Source organism: Pseudorasbora parva, chromosome 8 (assembly GCF_024679245.1).
Source record: "Pseudorasbora parva isolate DD20220531a chromosome 8, ASM2467924v1, whole genome shotgun sequence".
Taxonomy (NCBI): domain Eukaryota; kingdom Metazoa; phylum Chordata; class Actinopteri; order Cypriniformes; family Gobionidae; genus Pseudorasbora; species Pseudorasbora parva.
The window spans coordinates 37,308,284-37,323,175 of NC_090179.1; the positions used below are offsets into that span (position 1 = coordinate 37,308,284).

General features: G+C 37.9%; 1 protein-coding gene across 1 annotated transcript in view; it reads left to right on the forward strand.

The window, feature by feature from the left end:
* Positions 1 to 1,300: 1,300 nt before the first annotated feature.
* The window catches only part of snx19b (sorting nexin 19b), a 37,432-nt gene continuing 23,840 nt past the window's right edge, over positions 1,301 to 14,892 (forward strand). Inside the window, exons 1-9 of the mRNA XM_067451130.1 lie at positions 1,301 to 1,441; positions 3,298 to 4,882; positions 7,670 to 7,808; positions 7,900 to 8,000; positions 8,105 to 8,224; positions 8,314 to 8,435; positions 8,528 to 8,621; positions 8,732 to 8,918; positions 10,280 to 10,409. Coding sequence (XP_067307231.1) covers positions 3,317 to 4,882; positions 7,670 to 7,808; positions 7,900 to 8,000; positions 8,105 to 8,224; positions 8,314 to 8,435; positions 8,528 to 8,621; positions 8,732 to 8,918; positions 10,280 to 10,409 — 2,459 coding nt within the window. The 5' untranslated portion in view covers positions 1,301 to 1,441; positions 3,298 to 3,316. The remainder of the gene's footprint in view (positions 1,442 to 3,297; positions 4,883 to 7,669; positions 7,809 to 7,899; positions 8,001 to 8,104; positions 8,225 to 8,313; positions 8,436 to 8,527; positions 8,622 to 8,731; positions 8,919 to 10,279; positions 10,410 to 14,892) is intronic.

Genomic DNA, 14,892 nt, shown 5'->3' on the forward strand with positions numbered 1-14,892 from the left:
TGTAAATGTGTATTTAAATCTTGTCTGTTGTTTAGAGGAAGTGCAATCTGTGGAGAACAATAATGGCATACGTTTTTTTTCCCAGGGGATTCCCTAAAATTTACGGCATAACGGAAATAACTGTCTGTTTCTGAGGAACACCAGTTGTAGAAGGACTAACAGTTTTAACAGCACTGGATGATTCAACCATGTTCAAATAGGCAGCTGTGGCTGTTTTAACTCCTGTTGCTTTCACATTTATGTGCTTGACTTTTTTTTAAATTTTTTATACTGTTCACTGACATTTTGTTCAACAATTTAATTTAGAATTTATATATATATATATATATATATATATATATATATATATATATATATATATATATATATATATATATATATATATATATATATATATACACTATCTTAAAAACAATGTTTCTTTTCCATTGCACAAAAGGTTCCTTGTAGTGCAGAAAGGTTTTTTTAAGAACTTTTCACAAAATGGTTCTTCTGGGAAACTAAAATGGTTCTTAAATGGCATTGCTGTGGAAACCTCTTTTTGGTTATTCCTTACACCTTTATTTTTTAAGGGTGTAGATAAAATGTATGTATGTAAGCATTACTATTTTTAATGTTTTTGAAAGAAGTCTCATGTTCATCAAGCCTGCATTTCTTTGATCAATACAGAAAAAAACAGTAATATTGTGAAAATTATTATAATTTAAAATATTGGTTTTCTATTTTAATATACTTTAATTTTTCATCAGTTGGTACTCCAGTCTTCAGTGTCACATGATCCTTCAGAAATCATTCTAATATGCTGATTTATTATCAATGTTGGAAACTGTTTCAGGATTCATTAATGAATACAAAGTAAAAAAAACAAAAAAACAACTGCATTTATTTAAAATAGAAATCTTTTTAAATAATATATATGCTACTGTTACCGTATATTGTTTTTTTAAAAATAAATTAATATTTCTTTTTCAGCAAAGATATGTTAAATTGATCAAAAGTGATAATAAAGATTTATATTGTTAGAAAAGATTTATAATGATTTCTGAAGGATCATGTAAGTAATGGGTGCTTTGCCATGCCATCACAGGAATAATTACATTTTAAAATATATTAATATTAATGTTAAATTGTAATAGCCTATAGGCTAAGAATGTTAGCTAGAATGACCGCCCGTCTCCTATTAGTAGTGTGTCATTGTGTGTGTGGAAAATGGCGAGAAAGTGAATGGTGACTGAAGTTGTCACTTGCACTTTCTCAGGGCGCTGCAGGGATCGCAATGACCTCTAGAGGACGACAGAACGCCGAATGCAGTTCATCATCTGAGGCGGAGATGACGAGGAAGAAGCTGTCAAAACACTGCAAGGCCGTTCGAGTCGGCGTTTAAACATGAATTGGTTAGGCTCCAAATTTGCACCTTACGTCTACCGCCTATGCTGTTAAGGTAAGTTCATTTTGATTCGACAATATTTCACTGTAGCACATATTACATATGTTTACTAGTACGAAACGCCAGCTTGATAGGCTACCTATCAAAACATACATCAACGGCATTATATGCAAATGTAAACTAACCTAGTCTTTTCTGTTTTTGTAATTTCAACTATATAGCTGCTCTTAACAGTTTTAAGTGTTTTTTGTATCAAATCGTTACTCGTTAGACGTCTCTTACAAACAATTGTCATGGTGACCATAGGTTAGGCTACCTGCTGTGAAAACCACGATAAATTATATCATATTAATATAAATATTATATTGTCAACATTTAAGGATGACAGCGGTGGCTACTGCCTAGTTACCAAGTTGTATTGTAGTAACGTGTGACTCCCAATGTTAAGACTACTGATCCATCAATCTAGATTTTTCATAAACCGATTCTTAAAGGGATAGTACATCCAAAAATGAACATGTCCCCATGATTTACTCACCCTCAAGCCATCCTAGTTGTATATATCAGTATATGACTTTCTTATTTGAAACGGACACAATTGGACTTGTATTAAAAAAAATGTCCTGGCTCTTCAAATCTTTATAATGGAATGGAAGGGAATAATTTTGGAGCTCCCCAAAAAAGCACAATCATCCATCCTTAAAGCACTCCACATGGCTTCAGGAGGTTAAAAAAAACCTTCTGAAGCGAATTAATTCACTTGTGTAAGAAATATATTCATATTTAAAAATGTTTAAACTAAAATAACTAACGTTAGTGATTTTAAAGTAAAAGAGTAACCCCTGACATGATCATGATGTATTGCCGAACACAGAAGCGCAGAGGATAGAGCAAAACAAGATACCAGTCACAAATTAGAAGTCAAAAAAAAAAAAAACAAGTCTTTTTTTAAGAGAAATGTCAGATGATTTGGATATAAGAGAAGAGGAGCTCGAGTTTGTTGCCCAGCCCTATTTGTTTGAACCTGTGCCACTGTACGTCTGACTGATTGCACCTTACCTATGCATCATTTTTCAAATTATTTTTTTATAACTGTTTTAGTTTACCTTTGTTCTTTTCTTTGGTTATCATCATTTTATTATTTTTAATTCTCTTTACATTGTATTCTTTTTATTGTGCATTTTTATCCCTATTTTAATTCCTTTCTATTTAAAGCACTTTGAATTGCCATTGTGTTTGAAATGTGCTATATAAATAAACTTGCCTTGCCTTAAACCATGAGAGGCGTCAAAGCTTACACTACTCCTACATTCTACTTCTTACATCGCGTCAGGGGTTACTCTTTTGGCTGCTGGAAGCTAGTTATTTTAATCTATAAAGTTTTAAATATGGATAATTTTCTTACTAAAACCCATCATTTTGATCCAGAAGGCCTTTATTAACCCCCTGGAGTCGAATGGATTACTTTTTTGATGGATGGATGTGCTTTTTTGGACTTCAAAAGCAGGACCGCCATTCACTACCATTATAAAGATTGGAAGAGCAATTCAATTTTTTTTTTATATAACTCAACAATTATATTCGTCTGAAAGAAGATAGGATGGCTTGAGGGCTAATTATTATTATTGTTTTAATGTAAGGGATAATGCACACCCAGCCGGTTGTTATCACAAAATAAACCCCTACAGAGCGGGTCTTGCATCATACAGGTTTGGAACAACATGAGAGTGAGTAAATGATGACAACATGTTTATTTCTGGGTGAACTATCCCTTTAAACATTTACAATTTGTCCCTGAAGTATTGAGTATTTGACTACATACTTGACAATAATTGTGAATTTTTCTGGATACTATGGTTATACTTTTGTAAAAACGTGAAAATGGTCTGTTTCTCTATTTTCCCTTACAGGTGCATGTAAATCTCTGCAATGTCTCAGCCTGAGCTTCTCAACCCAAGCCCCTGGGGCTTGTCTGAGTTTTTGGTCCAGAAGAGGCTTCTTGGTTTTGGGGCACTGCTGGCCTGGATGGTCTTGTTCCATCTGCTGGTCAACGTGTGGCTCCTCTGTGTCTTCACAAGCCTCTTGGTGGTCTTAGGTGGTTGGCTGGGTTCCAAGGCTGTCCTGGACTCTGACAGCGTTTTTCATTTGGAGCGTTTTTTTAAGCTGGAGGAGATCCCACATAGTGCCGAGAATGAGCAACAACTGGAAGATGAAATCCAGAAGACAGTTGGCAAGATCATACGTGACTTTGTCACCTCGTGGTACGCCACAGTTTCCAGAGAACAGGAGTTTGAGGATGAGGTGCACAATGCCATGATCTCCATGGCAATGGAGCTCAAAGGTCGTGCAGCAAGGGTCGACAGGAAAGCTTTATCCCAGAGGGTGTTAGATCTATCTGGATGCCACCTTCAGTGCTACTTGAGTGCCAAGGAAGGACAAGAGATGGAAAAAGATGGAGCTCTCTGGAAGGCGTACAGCAAATTCTGCCCACCTCACCCTGCTCTTCAGAGCTCTGCTGTCGAGGTGAATTACGTACGGGCCATTGTAGATCTCCTTCTACATGTTCTTGTACCTCCTCCACATTTAGAAACCCGAACAGGTCGATTTGTGGTGGGCGAACTTATCACGTGCAACGTTCTATTGCCTTTAATTACAAAACTGTCAGACCCAGACTGGCTAAATATGTTGATAGTAAGCATCTTCACTCAATCCAGCAAACCAGCCCCAGAACCAGAACCAGTAAAAGTTCAGGCTCCACCTCAAGTTGTATATACTCAAGAAAACGCACCACAAGAACTTAAGGTTCCCTGTGTTCTGACCCTAAAAGTCACCCCAGAGATGCCCACAGTAACAGAGGCCCCAACACCAGAACTTGCAGCTTATGATGTCATTGATTCCACTGAGCTTTATTCTCCACACCACCTGGAGGAAGATGAACCGCGACTGACGAAACCGTTTCCGTTGGGTTTTAGCCCCAGAGATTACCTGCGACTCGGCAAGCCCAATCCGTTCTATCAAGAAACAGACTCTGATTTGGAATCTCCTGTGACCGACTTCAAGCGGAGCTCTATGGAATCGCTGGTTCTGATTGGCACAGAGGAGACCCTTTCCGAAAGACTCATCAGTTGCACCACTCCAGTTGACACTGCGTTAGATCTTGAGGATGAACTTCCAACTTACACCAATTCAACTGAGAAAGAGCAATCAGCAAATTCCACCTGTGTGCCAGAGGAAGAGTCATCAAGCTTTTGCACTCTTCAGCCGTTGGAGAAAAGTGTAGACCACCATGGCCTGGTGAACCCCAGTGAGCTGTCTTTGACTGTGCCCATCCAAGCTTCTTCACCAGCTGGGATGGCACTGGCACCTTTCAACTTTGAGCCCCTCAGCAGCCCAGAGGGTCCGGTCATTATTCAGAACCTCCGCATCACTGGTACCATCACTGCCAAGGAGCACAGAGGCACTGGCTCACATCCCTACACTCTCTACACTGTAAAGGTGAATGAGCTCTCCTTTACTCTGCAGGATGTTTAAAGGTTTACCAATATTGGCTTGTATTAGATGTTTAGGGCCAGATTTACTAACAGCTTGCACATGCGCAGACCCTCTTTTGGCATTAAACTACGGTCAGGATTTACTAAAGACACAGTGAAGAATTTGCGCTGAAAAGTTGTGGGCACAGTTATTTTTGCATATGCATTTTGCAGAAGTTTCCCTTTCAGAAGCAACATTCATGGGATGAGAGTAGTTAAATGTCCACAGTGTAATATTTAGGAGGATTTATTGACAGAACTGCAATATAATATACTTTAATATACTAATAAACTATGTTTTCATTGGTGTATAAAGATCTTACATAATGAACCATTATGTTTTTATTACCTTAGAATGAGCCATTTCTATCTACATATACCGCTGATCCCCTTACAGTGAAGTCACCATTTTGGGCTGCCATGTTTCTACGGTGGCCCTAAATGGACAAACTGCTCTAGCATTTTAACTCCGCTAGCTACGCTCTGCTGTCTAAGGCCATGTCCACACTAATACGTTTTCATTTAAAACGTATATTTTTCTCTCCGTTTTGGCCTTCCGTCCACACTGAGACAGCGTTTTCAGTCAATGAAAACGTATCGTTTTAAATACGCTCTCCAGAGTGGATAAATTTGAAAACGCCTTCTTCGCGTGGTAATGTGGACTGTGAAAACGGAGGCTTTTTAATACGATGACGCATTTTTAGCATGAGATGCAGTCATATGACCAATTCAGCCAAGATGGTGAATGGCATTGTACAGCAGTTGTTTTGTATGCTTTCTGTTTTGACAGCCTTGTTAAATATGTCAGTTTGTACATACTGTTAAAAAACTCAGTGCCTTTTCTCGACATTGTCACAAAATGAGTATATAAACGAGTAGCGGAAATGACCCAAGTCGAAGCGTCTTGGATTTGCTCATGTGCAGTACGGGGATGCAAGCGTTTTCAGACGTTTCAGTTTAGATGAACACTTTTTGTAAAACAATTGAAAATGATAGTGTGGACACGGAGCGTTTTTAGACGAAAACTCAGTTTTTAAATTTATCCGGATTAGTTGGATTATTGGAAATTTATTAATAGTTGATTATTATTGGCCACTCTAGATTCTCTATGTGCTTCAAAAGGGAGGGGTGAGCAGTGGATGGTTGCAATTTGCAACCTCACCATTAGATGCCACTAAGGTGTACTCATGAACCTTTAAATCAGGCGTCTCAAACTCGCGGGCCACTTGCAGGGTGATATTTTATGGCCCCCTACTTGACATCAAATTTTAGTGTTGGTTAGTGCGGCCCGCACGTTGTTCTGAAAAATATCTTTTTGCGGAGGCGTTGCGTATGCTGCGCTTGGCACGCTTTCTGCCTCCCTTCTTATGTATGTGTGTGTGTTTGAGAGAGTAGCTCGGCCCTCCCTGCAGTATAATTGGTTGACACTGTGTGATTGACAGGAACATAGGCTGATCAGGCAGTCGAAACGAATGTGGTCTAACAGCGCTCAGATGGCCAATCAAATCAAAGAAGGCGGGGTTTACATTCTCTTTTGCCTCATGCAGTTTACACACACACACACACACCACTAAAAGACTATTATTTCCGGTGAAATCACAAAACTAAATGCACACACAAAATGCAACATGTCAATGCTCTTAATATACAATCACTGATAAACATTTTAATGAAGAAGAACTATATGGGAGTGGTTTAGAACTCTGAACATTTGAGACGATTTACTAAAAGTGTACTATTAGACTGAGGAACTCAAATATAAGCAGCGGATATATGCATTTATTCACTCATGCGAAGAATCTCGGGTCTAATAATATATTTAATACAAATTAATGTAACTATTGTTGGCGCATATTCCCAAATAGATTATTTCCCAACTACAATTAGACCTAGAATTTGTTTTTACTGTTCTGTTTGACCTGGTTATGGCCTTGCTTTGAATTAGTCTATTATTTTAAATAGAAAATACAAACATTTATTGTTCCAGTATTACATAATGATTTAATTTTTACAGGCTATATTTAAAAAAAAAAAAGAATAGGTAAGAGAAGCCTATATGAACAGTTCATGCTCAGAAGAAACATTCATGTTGAAGAACTGTTAATAATAAAGATTGAGAAGATTGGATCAGTTCTTGTTTTTTTTTTTTTGTTTTTTTTTTGTGGAATCCTTGATGCAGCCCAGCCCATGTAAATTGAGTTTTAGACACCTGCTTTAAATGAATCATAAAAGGTGATTTACTAAGGTTTGTGCTTGTCAATTTAATAGTGTTTGTGCCACTTTATCGCCCCAAAAAAGCACGTCTTAAACCAGATGCTTACTGGTAGCTTGCATTGGTCATTATGAAAATGATCTGGCTGTGTCTGTGTCGTTTAATTTGAGCATCATCAGTAGATCAAACACAGAGCTTTCCACTTCCATCTGTGCTTTCTTGAAATTGCGCTCCTCGTGCTATTTTGCCCTATTTAGTAAATCTGGCCCTTAATTGTTTATGCTCATTTCTTCTAATTTTACATTTATAGTCCCTTTGCTGTCATCTAACACTGACTCATATAACATGAAAATAATTACTCTTTCATTTCAGTCTCTGCAGACAGATAAGACTGAGCACATATTAGGGAAAACTATTACACTATCATTCTGTCCATGAAAATCTCCAGTTCTGTAAAGCAGTAACCTAGGCTAGGGGACGGGGTTTAGCAAAAAGTAATTCCAATGTTTACTTGATAATGATGCTGTGTTTGTCTTGCAGTATGAGACAGCCGTGGACTCAGATAATCCAGAATCTTTGCAGCCCTTGGCCTATCACACTGTCAACCGACGATACAGCGAATTCCTCAACCTTCAGACGCGCTTGGAGGAGAAACCAGAATTACGCAAAATTATTAAAAGTGAGTGGAGAAAATGAGTCCCGTCTACGGAAAAGTTTTTCCAAAACTGTCAAAATTGTTTTGATTATTTTTCTTGTTCTGCTAAATGTAGATGTGAAGGGACCAAAGAAAATCTTTCCTGAGCTTCCATTTGGAAACATGGACAGCGACAAAGTGGAGGCCAGGAAAAGTCTTTTGGAGACATTCCTTAGAGTACGTTCTTTGAATTTCTTTATTTTAATTCAAATTATGTAAAGTAGTATTCCATTCCACACAACTTCTTTTAAATAGTCATTCCTGTCTTCTTTCATTACTAGCAACTATGTGCCATTCCTGAAACGGCCAACAGTGAGGAAATTCAAGAATTTCTCGCTCTAAATACTGATGCAAGAATTGCCTTTGTGAAGAAACCTTTCATTGTTTCGCGCATAGACAAGGTACTTTTCATAATGCACATTGTATGCTCTGACTAAACCACTTCACAAAAATACCTTTTACGCTTTGTATTCAATATGTCACTCGGCAGATAGTGGTGAATGCTATAGTGGACACCCTGAAGACGGCCTTCCCTCGCTCAGAACCACAGAGCCCTACTGAGGACATGGACGCAGAGCCTGATGGGAAAATGTCCACTGACAAGAAATCCAAGTATGGCAAGAGAGCTGCTTTTTTACTGTCTTTCTGAATGTTTATAGCTATAAATAATTTCCTTTATGACTCGATTCTCTCTTTATTTCTAGGTCTAGAATGAGGTTCTCTAGTAAAATTTCCCCAGCTCTCAATGTATCTGACATGAAACCCAAAGTGCTTTACTGCTGTGATGAAAGCAGCACTGTAAGTATAGCAGTCATCATTAATCGTTTCTTTCTTCTTTTGCACTCTGATCTGCAATAGTTACTGTGAAGCAACAGGGAATATGCACTGATTTGTCATTGTTTTTGAAGATTTTCAATGGCTTCTTGTTGAATGGACTGGAGAGCTTCATCTCAGAGAAGGAGCGATTTGAGGTTAACACTCCAGGGTTTGATGCTGATTCAGAAAGAAGCGGAGGCCTGGGACCCAGATGGGATATGAAGATCTGCACATGTGCCAAGGCACCGCTACAGAGTGAACCTTCCTTCAGTGACTCTGGTAATGACTGTTGTATAAGATAAATATTTATAATTATTATAATAATACTTAAGGGTCAACTCTATGCAATGATGCAATCATAGCTGTTTTTGTGTTACAGCTTGCTTGAGAGGAATGTTTCTCAAACAAGTAAAAATATAGTCATATGGACCACTTAAATTATTTTGAATTATTTTATTTTGGGTAGTAAATGGTTGACTTTTCACCCAAGTGAGTGTTAGTTCACCCAAAAAAGAAATTTCTTTCATTAATTACTCACCCTCATGTCGTTCCCAACCTGTAAGACCTTTGTTCATCTTCAGAACACAAATTAAGATATTTCTGATGAAATCTGAGAGCGTTCTGACCCCTGCATAGACCATTTAATTAACACGTTCGAGGCCAAGAAAGGTAGTAAAGACATGATTAAAAATGTCCATGTGACTACAGTGGTTCAACATTAATGTTATGAAGCGACAAGAATACTGGTTGTGTGCAATAACACAACAACAACAACTTTATTCAACAATTTTTTCTCTTCTGTGTCAGTCTCCTACGTTGTTTACCTTGTAACTGCAGCACTTCCGGGTTCTACGTCAGAATGCCTGCTCTGCATTGGCTGATGCTGTTTATATAAGCACCGTGACAAATACACGTAATGCTAACACAGGAGCTGGCCAATACAAAGCTGCCGTTCTTACGGGTTTGGAATGTCATGAGGGTAAATTAATGATTCATTTATTTATTTTCATTTCTAGATGAACTAAGTCTTCTAAGTCTCGTCAACTTAAGACCCTTTAAGCCAGTAGAACACCCCCCCCCCCCACACACACACACACACAGACACACACACTTTAACCCTCAGTACTCCCAGAAATAATTTTGTGACTCCAGAAGTTTCAAGAACTGTATGTTTTCAATAAAAATGATTCAGATAAGAAAAGAGATATGATTTCATTTTATATCTTTTTGTTGTTTTTTTAAATTAGAACGGGGCTTCTGGTGGAGAATCACTGCTTTTAGGACTTTGGATAAGTAGAACTGATCTGTGATGTTATGTACAGCAGCTCTAGAGGGCAGCATTGCACTTTCATGAGTGTCCCTTGCATTGACAAAAACCTGACAAAAAGATTTCATATTTCTGTTTAGGAAAAAATAAATGTCATTTCAGGCTCCATTTTATATTAAAAAAAAAACAACAACATTTGAGTGATTGGAGTGTTCATATTTGGTATTTTAGTTGTACTTTAGTTTGTACATTTTGGAAATCATTTTACAAATACATTTTCAAAGATTCTGACCGACATCTCAGTCATTTCCAGCTGTGACTCTATCATGTTTTTTCCAGCTTCTATCATGTGTACCTGTGTGTTTGTGTACAGTTCGTGAGACGGCTCTGTCTGACCAGGCCCTGAATATCCTGTGCATGATCTTGAAGGATCAATGGAGCTGGCTCTGCACGGAAAACATCCAGAGGACCATCAGACTGCTGTTTGGGACCCTCATAGAAAAGTAGGTCCGGTCCACCCCAATAATAGCATTTCCCTGTATACCTTTGGTAGCTTGTTGAATTTAAACCACAGATTTGCCCAGTTTTGCTGTCCTCGGATTAGACCTCAAAGCTGAATTTTCTCCAGTACATTTTGAAGTACACCGTTGTCTGTTTCTTTCATTATGCAGAATAGATCAAACATGTTTTAGCGCCATTAGCAGACAGACATTTCATCACTGCTGAGGACATTCAGTGCATTCATTTTTTCTCCCCCTCTTGAATCAGTTGCTGAGAGATTTTGGAGAGGTTGTCCAACACGTCTCTCATCTACGATGTGGAAAGAAGTGTGTTTTCTACTTAGTAAAGGTCATAAATCTGGACCACATCTATGAATATAAGATACATAATTGCATAAAGTAAAGTTGCACATTTCCTGGACTTATGTTTGCCAGCTAGTGCATAGTGGTGGAAAGCTTGTCTACTTTATAGATTGTGTCCTCCTGCAACATTTGTATAAAAGATGGGGCAGGATTTGTGATACTCTAGGCCATGATTGGCTCGAGGAGAGCATTTCATTAAACCTTTAACTCCATAGACTTGAAACGGGCTCATTCAAAGAAGTTTTGCATTCCTCTGTGTTCCAAATCTTTTGAAATTTGACTTCTTGTATTCAAAGAACAAACTTCAAAGTTGCAGGTGTGCTGGAAAGTAGATAGAATATCTTAGTTTCTGATTTATCATTATGTTTATTAATGTTATTAAAAAAAAGACATTTTAAAGTGTTCTTTGCTTTGTCCTAATACATTTTATGTGGCCATGTGTGGCCATGACAGTCTTCATTAATGTTCAGTATTAAAAACAGAGGCTTATAACCTATATAGTGGGAATGGAAAGTATTTAGACTCCCGTACATTTTTCACTCTTAGTTATATTGCAGCCATTTGCTAAAATCTTTTAAGTTCTATTTTTTTTCATTAATGTACACACAGCATCTCATATTGACAGAAAGACACAGAATTGTTGACATTTTTGCAGATATATATATTATATATTAAACACTGAAATAGCACGTGATTCTAAGTATTCAAACCCTTTGCTGTGACACTCATATATTTAACTCAGGTGCTGTCCATTTCTTCTGATCATCCTTGAGATGGTTCTACACCTTCATTTGAGTCCAGCTATGTTTGATTATACTGATTGGACTTGATTAGGAAAGCCACACACCTGTCTATATAAGACCTTACAGCTCAGTGCATGTCAGTGCAAATGAGAATCAATTCGGTCAAAGGAACTGCCTGAAGAGCTCAGAGATAAAAATTTGTGGCAAGGCACAGTTACACGAACATTTCTGCTGAACTTAAGGTTCCTAAGAGCACCGTGGCCTCCATAATCCTTAAATGGAAGACGTTTGGTACGACCAGAACCCTTCCTAGAGCTGGCCGTCCGGGAAAAATTAGCTATTGGGGGAGAAGAGCCTTGGTGAGAGAGGTAAAGAAGAACCAAAAGATCAATGCGGCTGAGCTCCAGAGATGCAGGCTTTATGACAGAGTGGCCCAAAGGAAGCCTTTCATGTGCAAGACACATGAAAGTTTGCTATAAAAAAACACCCGAAGGACTCTAAGATGGTGAGAAATAAGATTCTCTGGTCTGATGAGACCAATATAGAACTTTTTGGCCTTAATTCTAAGCGGTATGTGTGGAGGAAAATATCACCTGTTCAATACAATCCCAATTGTGAAGCATGGTAGTGGCAGCATCATGCTGAGGAGGGGGTGTTTTTCAGCTGCAGGGACAGAATGACTGATTGCAATCGAGGGAAAAATAATAATATCCTGGACAAAAACCTTCTTCAGAGTGCTCAAGCCAGAGTTCCAACAAGACAATGACCCTAAGCACACAGCTAAAATAACAAAGGAGTGGCTTCACAACAACTCTGTAGCTGTTCTTGAATGGCCCAGCCAGAGCCCTGACTTAAACCCAATTGAGCATCTCTGGAGAGACCTGAAAATGGCTGTCCTCCAACGTTTACCATCCAACCTGACAGAACTGGAGAGGATCTGCAGGAGGAATGGCAGAGAATCCCTAAATCCAGGTGTGAAAAACTTGTTGCATCTTTCCCAAAAAGACTCATGGCTGTATTAGATCAAAAGGCTGCTTCTACTAAATACTGAGCAAAGGGTCTGAATACTTAGGACCATGTGATATTTCAGTTTTTCTTTTTTAATAAATCAGCAAAATGTCAACAATTCTGTGTTTTTCTGTCAGTATGGGGCGCTGTGTGTACATTAATGAGAAAAAATGAACTTAAACGATTTAGGCAAATGGCTGCAAAATAAAAAAAGTAAAAAAATGTGAGGGCGTCTGAATACTTTCCGTATCCACTGTATATTATGCACTACCGTTCCAAAGTTTGGGGTCAGTAAAATGAATACGATGGATGTCATTTTTATAATTTATAATTAGAATAGTTAGAATTAATAATTGTATTAATGTTATTACAATTTATATTATAATTTTAATTAATAATGGCATATCTCACAGAATATTTAAAATAAATGTGGTTTTATTTCTATTCACCAAGAAATCCTGATTCCACAAAAAATATTAGGCAGCTTAACTGTTTTTAACTTTTATAATAATGAGAAATTTTTCTTGAGCAGCATATTAGAATGATTTATGAAAGATCATATGACACTGAATGATGCAGAAAATTCAGCTTTTTTTTCTCTGCATCTGTGATCAAATAAATGCAGCCTTGATGATTAAAAGAGACCTCTTACAAAAACATTTAAAAAATCTTACCAACCCCAAACAAAAAATGTAAGTAAAACACCATTATTTTATAATAATTGTGTAAATCTGTATTATGCTAGATTGTAAGCGTCCACTTTGAATCATCTTGGAAATTTAAATGGTTCTTTATTCAATTTAGTGTAAAAATATCTTCCTGTTTGGCAGTCTGTTGAAATAATTAGTCCAGAAAAAGGTTTCATGTAGTATGTGTTTATGCGGTACATGCGATGTTGATTGTTGTATTCTGCTCATTTTGGTAAATATAGTAGGCTATCTTTATATTTTATGCACATTTAAATTATACATAGAGCGTTCGTTGCGTTGTCTGAAGACTAGTGTGACCATGACATAAGTCTTCATTAATGTTTGGAATTAACTAAAAATAGCTTATAACGTACGTATTATGCGCTACTGTTCCAAAGTTTGGGGTTTAATAAGATTAATACGATGGATATCATTTCACTATACAGTGCAGCAATAGTATGATAGTTTGTTTTTCTAAAGATAGCCACGAGGCTCAACAGGGCCTAAAGACATGAGCGACAGATGGATTGACTTAATGAGGTGTCACCTGAAGGCATCATTCATCCGGTCCCCAAACTGCTGTACAATTGTGTGATCATTTGTATTTTTAAACATGAATATAAATACTTTATTAAACAAGTTGTGTTGTGGGGGCCGATGACAACTTGATGTAGGACGTGAGAACTGTGTGTTTTAAAGCTGTCAACAGGTGGCTTTTCCCCATCCTCTGCTCCACTTCTCTTGGAGTTAATAACAGTCACGGGACATCCCGCAGAGACACATTCGGTTTCAGCTCTCTGTTGTAGCTTTCTTCTTTGCTTTAATTAAAGTACTTGGAGTTTTTGCTACTCTGTTTAGCGATGACCGCATGTCTGCGATGCGCAGAGTTATCCCGTGGCACTGTAATGCCTTTCTAATGCAGAGAGGTTACTGAAACCTTGTGCTATAAAAGAGACATTTTTTTCTTCGTTTCTTTGAAACCGTCCCGTCCATCCTCGAGGATTCAAGCTGAAAGGTCAGCCCTCGCATTAAATCGCGCACGCAAGCCCTCAGCTCTAAAAGCATCTGTTTTGCAGATCCTCGTGGTGTGATGTCTAGCCATTTCAAATGACTCGTTTGTGCGGTGGTGTATTAAACACCTGCTAGCAGACCGGCTTCCTGCCATGTTTAGCTGATGGCGTACAGCCATCAGATGGGAAAGCTGGAGTGAGACCTGTGTTTTTCCTAAACAGTTGGATAGAGCCAGTCTCAAAAGTGTGTCTTTTGTGGGTTCAAACTGATGAGTACAGTGGTTATTTGTTCTCCGTTTGAAATAAATGTTCACAATGGTGCTATTTATTCACGATAATTTCATAGTTTTCTTTTGCAGGCTAGAACGCATTAAATCTTTATTCTGCTTTGAACCAGGGGTCTACAGTCTTTTTCCAGGATAAGGACACTGTGGAGGATCACATGTCTAATTCAGTTGTAAAGTTTTGTGGAAGTTTTTGTGGATCTTTTTCTCAAACCAGTTTAGTGCAATCCTGCCTAATTGCTGATAGCCTGCCCTTACCTACACCAATATCCATCTTTTTTTTTAAAAAGAGCAGGCCATTTGTAACTTGAATATGCAAGGCTTCTATTGTCATCCGCTTCCAGTTGTTTTAACTGTACAAAAATAGTCCATTATGCTGCTTGATGTTG